General features: G+C 42.4%; 1 protein-coding gene and 1 long non-coding RNA gene across 9 annotated transcripts; both read right to left on the bottom strand.

Annotated features, from left to right (window-relative positions):
* Positions 1 to 7767, bottom strand: LOC123136471 (uncharacterized). Of its 8 annotated transcripts, none has more exons than XR_006467008.1 (8): positions 7283 to 7767; positions 6795 to 6952; positions 6523 to 6682; positions 6025 to 6168; positions 5833 to 5940; positions 5620 to 5711; positions 3782 to 3854; positions 1 to 1721 (listed from the first exon to the last, which is right to left on the bottom strand). It is a non-coding gene; the product is annotated as an uncharacterized lncRNA (long non-coding RNA). The 8 variants fall into 8 exon arrangements; XR_006467009.1 differs by having other exon boundaries at positions 1 to 1552; positions 1640 to 1721; positions 3782 to 5711; XR_006467005.1 differs by having other exon boundaries at positions 1 to 3854.
* Positions 7768 to 8603: 836 nt separating this feature from the next.
* Positions 8604 to 9705, bottom strand: LOC123136473 (probable glutathione S-transferase GSTU6). The gene is made up of 2 exons (XM_044555841.1): positions 9203 to 9705; positions 8604 to 9103 (listed from the first exon to the last, which is right to left on the bottom strand). Exons 1-2 carry the CDS (start codon positions 9524 to 9526, stop codon positions 8735 to 8737), a joined length of 693 nt encoding a protein of 230 aa, XP_044411776.1. The 5' UTR covers positions 9527 to 9705; the 3' UTR covers positions 8604 to 8734.
* Positions 9706 to 10443: the final 738 nt, after the last annotated feature.

Consider the following 10443-nt stretch of genomic DNA (forward strand, 5'->3'; position numbering starts at 1 on the left):
TAATGCAATGTGGATTGTATTGCAGACAGTAGAATGACTTAAATTGGTTTACAGATAGTAGAATAACTGATATCAATTTACAGAAATAGACTTATATATAGGCAGCCTCACAGCTTATTTAGACATCTTCTTAGTCTGGTTGTGGTCTTCAGAGGATATGTACACATAAGGAAAGTGTTAGTCGTCGGATAATGCTTGCATGGTAGACTTCCACACAGGTACTTGAAGGCCTATAAAAGGTGTTGGTTCCACTGCCACTCCATTTGGAGTAGCCCATATAGTTATTATCTCCGGAATATCTTTGCTTTCATTGGTCCATATGACACACGTGTAGAACCATATATCAAGGAAATCACCAACATGATAGTTATTGTTCTCTAGCTTGCAACAATGAATCAGGATGTCTTCCATTATAGGTGAGGTGGGTTGTTGGTAGCCCTGTAATCCTTATCTCATCTCTTCGAGAGAGGATATGTGATACTGCACCAATAGACACGATGAGAGGACACCAAGCAACCTGCGGTAGACAGAATAAATGGCTTAGGAGGAGAAAACAGAAATGAAAAGAGTGTGTATAATAATCATACTACACAAAGGATAAGTTAACTATGCCTGCAATCACCATGGATAGAATTAGTAACATCTATCTGTTTCTTGAATGGAACGCAGGTGAATGCATCTCCAGTAAGAGAAGAATAGGTAGTGAGCACACAAGTTTGCACTTTACACAGGTAAGTAATTGGATCAGGTCATCAGGTTTGCTAATGAGGTTAGAACAAAAGTTTGGTATCAAAAGTAACTTAATACAATTGCAGAGGAAAGGTTTTGTAAGAAAGGTACTCTGTAAGCAATTTCTTCTGGTCAAAACAGATGCAAAGCAAAGGTGTGAAAACATCAGTTTATCTTGGTTTTTAGGCCTATTATCAAACATCTTGGTTTTTAGGCCTATTATCAGACATCTAGGTTTTTAGGCCTATTATCAAACAGCCTATGAGTGTCACAAAAACAGTGAAGTAGATAAAATCTGGGAGTTATTCAACTAAGTTTGACAATACAAAGTTTATTTCCTGTGAAAAATACATCCTCTGGTTTTTAGGAAGATCCAACATACAAACAACAAATGGTTTAATTTACATGTGTCATCGCCATTGCAGAACTAAATACACCTATCCCAGATCCTTGCACCTAGAGCAGAGAAACAATTTCAAGTAAAGAAAAGCGGGAACGATTGTTAAGGAGGTATTTTGTCGAGGATGTCAGCTGCAACCTCCCAAAGCATAGGGACAACATAAATTAGGGGTTCACTAAGAGTATTATGTTAACAATCTGGTCTCACACATAGCCTAAGTATATACTCATAGGCATGTTCCTTAGTATATAACTAATAACAAAGACGCATTGTCGATCAATTAAACCAAAGTTAATAGTGCAGCGTGTTGTCTATAAAGTCAAGTGACCATGCAGTTGTTTTTCCTGGGATAAAGATGGTGTGATCTTCTCCATGGTCTTTAGTTTTCATCTTTCAGCCTATGTATATGAAGTCTTGGTTGACCTGCACTTCAATTGATAGTTTGGTAAAGCCTTGTACTAAAAAGATCAGAAAACAAATTGGTGGTTAGCATGTACTGCTCCAACAAACCTGGATCACCATCTGAATGAAAATGCACCTAAAGGAAGGTGTATCACAATCTCTTAGTCCATTCTCATTCATAGTATTCTCCCTGATGATTTCTCAAGATGTTTCAGTATAGATCTTTGGCCACATATGTCCAATACAAAGTTGTCATATGCAATGGAACACATGGTACATGATCACATATATTAACAAACTATCTTCAGAAGATTGGATGGAAACCTCCTAACATAAGAAAATCTTTTGATCTAAGTGCGTGTTTCTTCTAAGGTGGTCAGCAAACTGGACCCTCACAAAAGAGCTAACATAGCAGAGATAAAAACTAATGAACTGAAGACAACCTCAATTAGGACCTATAAACCTCTCAGATGTCATCGAAGCAAACTATCATGTACAGATCATTGCCAACGTTCATCTTGAATGTAAGCAGGACATCCATACCAACCTCAAGTCCTGTTTTTAGGAGAAATTTATTGTATCCATGTTAATCAAGATGCAGACATCATGTGATTGTTCGTCATACTCGGTCCTAGCTAGTGAAGCGTTGTTTGCCAAACTGTAGTCCCACCAGTCCGTGCTTGGGATATTCAAACGACGAGCTACTTCCTTTGGTATTTTCTGGGTGACCATATATTACACCCAAAAAAGAGTGAGTGTTATGATCCCAGTTATGAAAATGGCACAAGAACAAAAGGAGAACAAGAAAAACAAATGCATCCTATAGGGCGAAATAGATCGAAAAAAGAGTGTGCAACAGAATGCATGTAACTCAACCTAAGGTGACCAGATCACACATATTTAGATATGTGAAACTGAAGTAGGCACGACAATGAGTGAGATAGATGAAATACATGTGTTCACCAAAGTAGGTACAGAAGGTGAACTCGTTGTGAGATAGGCGATATATATGTAATCAGTGAAATACTTCATAAAGTGAAATTGAAATAGGCACCCAATACGAAAGACCGGGAGTAATAGGGAATTCTAAAGAGCAAACACCAACCTTGGTAAGCAGATCAGCAAACGAAGAGCAATCAGATGACAAGGCGAGGAGATCCAGTCAAACGAAAATGAATCAAGAGAGGATGCATTAAAATAACAAGCAGATGGGCCATTGAAGTATGCAAACCATGGATTTATGCCTGCAGTTACCATAGTACATTTTGGCGAAACTACGGAAGAAAAGGTCTGAAGATTTTGGCATTCTATAAGTCATATGATTGTGTAGAACTTACACACCTAAAGGGATTATCTAAGCACAAACCAGCACGAGATGCAAACTAATAGGGCATGATAAACTTATTTGAAGGAGAAGGCGAACCATGACAACACTGATCGAACAAGGTATACAGAATCAGTAAATTGCATATGTTCTTTTGATGAATATTGCAAAAATGGTACAAAAAAGGGCATGTTCAGGTGCGCAATTTCTATGGCAAGACAAGCACCAAACAAAACAAATAGAGAAAGAGGTAACTTAATACCGTAAATCCAAATAACAACTTATCGCAGGAGCAACACAACACCGACTACAATCAAGAAGAATGCACCTGAACTGAAGCATAGGCTAAAGATAAATTCAGAACATGGGTATTCTTATAGCTTTATGCCGCTACTCTAAAATGCAGAGTCACCGAATCCCAAATTTCAGAACCAATCCCATAAATTCAGATCTACTACATCAACCTATCACAGGAAATACACAGGTTGTCATGATACCCCTAAAAAAGGCGCTCTTGGAGGCAGGCAGATTGGTCCGGACGCCCTCGTTATTAGCATAATTGATTAACTATCAAATGGGTATCCACTCAAATTATCTAAAGGGAGATTATTCTTTGTGGTGATCCACATGCTATAAATTTTCAAGTAATGTTATACATGAAATGGAGGTTATATGATTAACTATCATATCAACATCACTCAAATTATCTGAAGGGAAACTCAATATTTTTCAGGCTAAAGCACTGAAACGGAGGAGCTACCCCACTTTTCTTTCTTATACAGATTATACATGAAATAAAATGAAGTATACATGGTGTAAATGATTAGTGAATTGCTCCTCCCTATCCAGACGAATTAATTTCAACCACCAAATCACAGCAAAGAGGACGAAAAGTGAATAAATTGGATGAGAAGGAGCTGCAATACCTGTGGATGGGTTGGAGATAGCGAGGTCGCCGGCAAGGACGCCCATCCGATCATGTTTATGTTTTTGTGAAACCTGAGAAGAATGTGAAAACTGAGATGCAAGTAACACCATAGCTTCCTTTTGTTTTTATTCTGCTGAAAAGTCCCATAGCATGATATCTTCAGAACAACATGTGGTGTGCCGGTGGCATCCAAACAAAAAGATTTGGAACAGGGAGAATAGAAATACACCAAAAGAGATCGTCGTCTTTGAATATTTTTTTCTCACGCCTGGCCTAATTGCAAAGATATTTTTAAATGCCCACATATTTATTTAGCTGATTACTATAAGCAAGAAAAGCCGCCATCATACACAAAGCGGAAGACATTGAGTATGCTCCTATACTCTGTCAAAATTAAACTACACAAATACTTTCAGTTCGAAAATGTATTTTCATTGCCATCATGTCATCATACACATCAAAGAGCCAATAGATTAGCTAACTGACACAATCCATATATTTAGCATCATGATTTCCTAAAAATCAATTAAAAAAATATCACCTGAAACTCAAAAGCGATAACCTCGAGTGATGACCCAAGTGTTGAGGCGTCACAAAAAACTGGGCCATTTTTTGGCCTAATTGGAGGTCGTAAAGGCCCAGTCAGGGTTCTGTTTTTGCCTGCATGGGCAACTGTTTGCATGGGGGCCTGGGGTGAATCGTCCGCTCCAGCTCCTCCCCCAGATCGAACAAAAACGTTCGGTGGAGTGATCGCTCCCTGACGAACAGTTCATTCGTTCCCCGGAGAAAAAAATATGACGTTCCCAGGAAACCATTTTTACACTTTGCATATCTTCGTGCGTATACTAAACATGCCAACGACATCCACACGCTTGAAAAAGTAAATAATCAAACAACACTCACATGAGTTGCAGAGTCCTATCGTTTCCGCTTTACCGCCCCAAAAAATAATATAGTTGTTCTGCAAGTAATTACATGACATGATGATGGCTTCATCAAATATCAATTTTTATTATTATTAGTGGCCATGTGCACGCCTAAACCTGATAGCGTGATTCATCTGCAAATTTTTCCTACACACCTAAACTAAACCAACAAGTTATGGTAGTAGCCTAGACAAATAATTTACAAAAAACAACATAAAGGAGAGGAGAAGGCAGACGGTAAGGCATCAAAACTAAGAACAGGTTACATCCCAAAAGATTTGTTTATTCCAGAGTGAGCATCTGATGAGAGGAAAGTACACTCTCTTAAGGGAAGTAGAACAACTCATAATGCTCACCTGACATGCACAAAACAGAGATCAGCCATGTAATTTTACTGCCTGATATGTTATCATTTTTACTTTTCTTGTTCAGCGAAGAGTCGCAGTTTGCAAGTACTATAACTTCATTCGTATTTCCTTGGAAAACAGAGTCAGGTGCAACATTTATAGACCACTGTCTAATATCAGTTAATGGGGAAAGAAGCAATGGAAGCAATGAGCATATAAATTCTGAAATCATCCTCGACAACATCGTGTGCAGAAAATTTTACAAAGGGAAAGAGCAAACTCTTCTTGTATCATACCAGGGGTACATCAAATAATTTTCATTTGCAAACAATAGAAAAAGCCTTAACTCAGCTGAAAAATGGGCAATCCAGAAATACTTGACTCGTATAGTCCAGGGATCGCAAAAGTAGCTAATTCAATATCTAGACTCTGAGTGTGCAATGAACAATTGTAGAGTTGGCAAGGACATAAATCCTAGAGTAAAGATATTGATATTAAATAAATGAACTGGGAATGAAGAGAAGGGGGACCTCACTGTCCATGGCTAAGCAAAACAAACTTACATGTAAAGATGTGGCATAGGTGTGCATGTCTCGCCGAGTGAGATACCTGTGGGTTGCACATAATGATGCAAGAGTAGTCTGTCTCCAGAAAACTTCAAAGATACACGACCACACCAAAGTTCAAGTCAAAATTAGTTATGTACAACAGTACAAGATGATTCTATGACTGGCAACCAATTATTCTAGGGTTAGACCAATCAGTTCTCAGCTTACCTAATTAGTTTGGTCTGCTAAGCATTTTGTTCCTAATGCAATCTTCAAGTATATTGTGTAACCAAGTTATTCATTGGTACTAAAGAAAGAACAGCCTGTAAAAATTATCTGAGCAAAGTAGAAAAAATAAAAAATTAGTAAAAAGCAATAAATCCTAATCGCCATCTCAGTCAGCAATATAAAAAGTTCTACCATGATTCTTCAATGCATTGCGAAGTGAGATCACAATCCCATTTTCATCTCAATCCTTCTCCAGAGCTATTTTCCCCCAATCTTTTTTGGCCAACAGTCTGTAGGAACATAGTGGAACTTCCCCAATCTTCTTTGGCCATCAGTCTGTAGGACAAAATGTAACTTCAATGTATAAGAGTATGACAAATAAAACAATATTTGAACAAACAAAGACGAAATTTTCTAGGAAATTAAAGGGTCAAGTGTAACAAGGCTGGGTGAAGTTTAAGATGGGTAGGACGTTCCATGTGAGGTCCGCTCTGTACAAAGCATGATCATGCATTATCCTATCAATTTGACTACCCTAGAAAGAGGAAGCAAATATTGTACCCATGCCAAACAGTGGCTTGAGAGATGAAACACTTTATGATATACTGTATTTTAGTTGTTGAGATGCAGTTGGACTGCTGAATAAAAAAAATTACACAGCACAGAGTCAGAGATGATGACTGAACTTACATATCTTTTCGAAGTGTTGATTCATCAGTATTTGAATACAGAAACAATGAGCAACCACTCTCAACACTCAGAACCTCGAGAGAAGATACGTGTGTTCACTTATAATCAGTAATCATGAAGATCTTATAATCAGTAATCATGAAGATGTCCATGCACGCACCTGTTTGAACAGCATTAGCAACCTGTGATACGCCAATCAGGATACCTCACAAAATATTCACAGAATAGATCAATATGTATGCAAACCAACAACTGCCGCATCACTTTCTCACCTGCAACTTGGGAGCAGGCCGCCGCCGTCGACCACCGCGCTGCATCTTGGCTACATTTATGAATCAAATTCTTAGAACCCTTGGTATACTGCTATCTGGCAACATCACTTGCAACTTGGGAGCAGGTTGCCGCCGTCGACCACCGCTCTACATCTTGGCTGCATTTATGAATCGAATTCTTAATATCCTTGGTATACTGAACACAATTTCATTCAAAGTGCATAACATGATCTATGAACACAATTTTATTCAAAGCATATGAACCAAATTGACTACTACTTCAACCATTCAACTAACTGCTGCCGCCATTTTGTGAAGTTAATCTAGAAAAGTGGTTACATAGAGCTAGATCCCAAAATAATCACATGAGGAAAGAAAAACTATTTTTATGCAGAAGATGGGACATCGTCTCTTCATACCTCACCATGGAACACCTCACCAACAAATCGGTGCCAGGGGAGGTGGCCGCACGGAGAGAGGAAGCTCACCTTGGTGCTGGCGGCAGATGCAGTAGTCGTCGCTCGATGCGCAGCTCCCAAAGTCGTGCCTGCCGCCTGCTGCACCATGTGTGGCGCTCACCGGCAAGGCACCGGCAGGACGATGTTGGTCCAAGCCGCTGCCGTCCGCGTCCTTCCAGCTCGAGCTCGTCCATGGGATTTCATCCATTACCTTCACCTCGAGGGTGGCGAGAGAGCATGGGGCGCAGCTGCTGCTCCCCTCCTCCTGTTGAGTCCTACTCGAGGGCGAGCTCCTCCTCCCGAGTCTCGAGGCCGAGCTCCTCCTGCTGAGGCCGGATCGAGGCCGACGGGCGCCGGGAGAGCACGGGCGCCGAGGCCAAGGCGGTGGCGGCGGCAGGAGAGGAGGCGAACAAGGCCGAGGCGGCGGCGGCAGGAGAGGAGGCGGCTACGGGGGCGCGGGCTAGGTCTGACTGCTTTTCCTCTTTTCTCTCGCTGCCGCTTCTCCTTTTCTTTTGTCTCGTGCCTGCTCTCCAGGCCGCCCGCTCGCTCGCTGCTCTCTCTGAGCCGCGCACCCACGAGAATGACAGATGGGCCCGCCACGGCTGGAGCGGAGGCGCCGCCACTGGGTGCAAACGAGGACGGTAAAAAAACGCCCTGCCAACCCACGAACGCCACTGGCAACCCACCATCGATCGCCCCCGCTTTCACCCGGACACAGCCACGCACACACCGTGTCGCTGCCAGGCTGGCCCGCGCGCAAAGTTGGCCCATGCATCAGTCACTCTAGCCCGATTCTGCGGCGTTCAAAAGAACGAGCTCCAGATGTTTACCACGGCGATAAAAAGTACGATGTCAATGGACAGCAGTGCGAACCGAACATACAGGATGAATTTGAAAGTGCGAGGATGCTGGAATGGCGGGTATTCTAGGAGGGTTTATATATTCAATTTTTGAGGTGGCTGACCAAATTACCTCGATTGAGAAGTCTTTCAAGAAATCATTTTTGCTGGATTGAGGCTAATCTGAGGGGTTTTGCGTGCCTCTTTTGAAACTTCTTATGAACTACAACAGCATGATTGATCAACAAACGGTCACTCAAATATATCTGCATTTCCATAGCAAAGGTGCGAAGAAATATTGACTATTTCTCCTTTACTTGGTCTAGCTCAAGTATCACAACGATGAATGAATATATATAAATTCAGACCAAATTTACCATAAAGTTCAATTTGTAAGCATTTTGCTGGTAGATTAAAAAAACTGTCGAACTCATCTCTTGAATCAGAAAGAGAACCTCAGCTAATACATGCACGCATTATAAAATTTGGGAACTCCACACAAAAGCAAAATATTAAAAACTCAAGGACATAATCAATACTGAATAAATGGATGACATGAGTTACTGCTACATTATTACATCAAGCAGCCAAACAAACAACATTTAAAAATAGCAAATTTTAGTTATTCTGGATGTGTGCTGGCTCAGTTAGACGGTGCAGCGGCAGCCTCTCGTGCCTTGGCGAACTCAAGCAGCCTGCCCACGTCTGGCAGGGCCACCTTGGCCGCGTCGAGCTCGCTGAAGCGCTCCACCCATGCGGCCAGGAGCGGGGTCTTGGCGGCATCGAAGATCTTGTCACCGGACAACACCTCGGTCACCTTCATCCACGACAGAACGCCTCCCAGCGCAACGTCGACGAGCCCGAGGCCGTCGCCGCCGAAGAAGCCCCCTCCCTTGGAGCATTCCCTCAGGGCCCCTTCAAGAATCTCCACCGCCGCGAACGCCTGCTTCTTTCCCTCGGATTTCTCCTCCTCTGTCTTGCCCCTCAACCACTGCCTCCATGGGGCTACCAGCTGAAACACGGAGAAAAATAATGGTCAAAGTTGCTCGTTGGATATCTAAAAGTAAAGGAACGGAGACAAGTAGTTCAAGTAAGTGAAGATAATTTAAACCTTGTCGTCAACGTAGGCCATCCAGAAGCGAGCAATGGCGCACTCGTAGGGGTCCGCTGGGAGAAGGGACGGGCCGGAGCCGGCGAACACTTCGTCGATGTACTGCAGAATGATCATGGACTCGCAGACCGGGGCGCCGTTGTGGATGAGCACGGGTATCTTCTTGTGCACCGGGTTGGACTTGAGGAGAAGCTCGCTCTTCTTGTACAGGTCCTCCTCCACGTCCTCGTAGCTCAGGTCCTTCAAGGCGAGCGCGAGCTTCACCCTGGTAACAAATGGGCTTGGCCATGCGCCGAGCAGCTTCAGGTCATCCCCTCCGGCCATCTCCAACTAGCTCGAAGCCTAGAACGATGGATGTGCGTGTGTGTGAAGGCTGAGATCGTTTTAGCTGTTTGTGATTTGCTGGGTACTGGCTTGATGAATGTATCGGAGGCATATCAACTGTTTATATAGTGTCCATGTAATACGAACTAGTATACGTCATGGGTGATGCTGCTTCGAGGAGAGTGTCATCCGTGATGCCTGGGCGATGAGCAGATGCCGTTCTTGTAGTCCGTCGATGAATTTTTAAAGGCCTTTTGTTGGTTTCCTTCAATCATGCTTGACTGTAGAGTACACTTGAAATGTAGTTGAATTATTTTTGAGGCGCCACCTGCTGCTGCCTCCCCTCGCGCAAGCCCTTCCGTCAGCACGCCATCCACCCAGGTGTCAATTTTTCTGACTTGACTGCGAGCAGATGATTAAAATACCGTAGCTACAAGTTCCAAAAAAATCTGTCTCTGCCACAACATGTGGTTGGATGGTTAAAAAGACAATGATATCTCTAGCTCATCAGAATTAAAATCCTGGTGTTCGTATTTATTCTGGATTTATTTCAGCATTTCCGGCGATTCACGTTCAGTGGGAGAAGATTTTTTCATCGACTACGAGACGCCTACGATGACTTCATAAAATATCAAGATGATATGCCGACTCACTCTCTCGAAGGTGTTCATAAGGGTAGGGTGTGTGTGCGTGCGTTCATAGGGTGAGTGTATGCGCATGTATATGAGCGCTTACTTTGTACTATGTTAAAAAAATCCGCCTCTTTTGTCACTGAATGTGGAGATTGTATCATTTCAATGGCATAATTTTAAAAAGACCACCTATTAAATCGGTTGCTTCCTATTGGCTTTCCGTCGCTTTCGTTCAATCCAACTCATGTTGGCCATCTTCCTCCCCTCGCCCCTGACTAGATGTAG

The sequence above is a fragment of the Triticum aestivum genome, chromosome 6B (assembly GCF_018294505.1).
Source record: "Triticum aestivum cultivar Chinese Spring chromosome 6B, IWGSC CS RefSeq v2.1, whole genome shotgun sequence".
In the NCBI taxonomy this organism is placed as follows: domain Eukaryota; kingdom Viridiplantae; phylum Streptophyta; class Magnoliopsida; order Poales; family Poaceae; genus Triticum; species Triticum aestivum.

Excerpts from the sequence above, each read along its gene's own strand:
- LOC123136473 (XM_044555841.1), bottom strand. The coding sequence starts at position 9,526 with ATGGCCGGAGGGGATGACCTGAAGCTGCTCGGCGCATGGCCAAGCCCA. Across the intron at positions 9,104-9,202 it reads TGGCCTACGTTGACGACAAG|CTGGTAGCCCCATGGAGGCA; the intron begins GTTTAAATTATC and ends TCCGTGTTTCAG.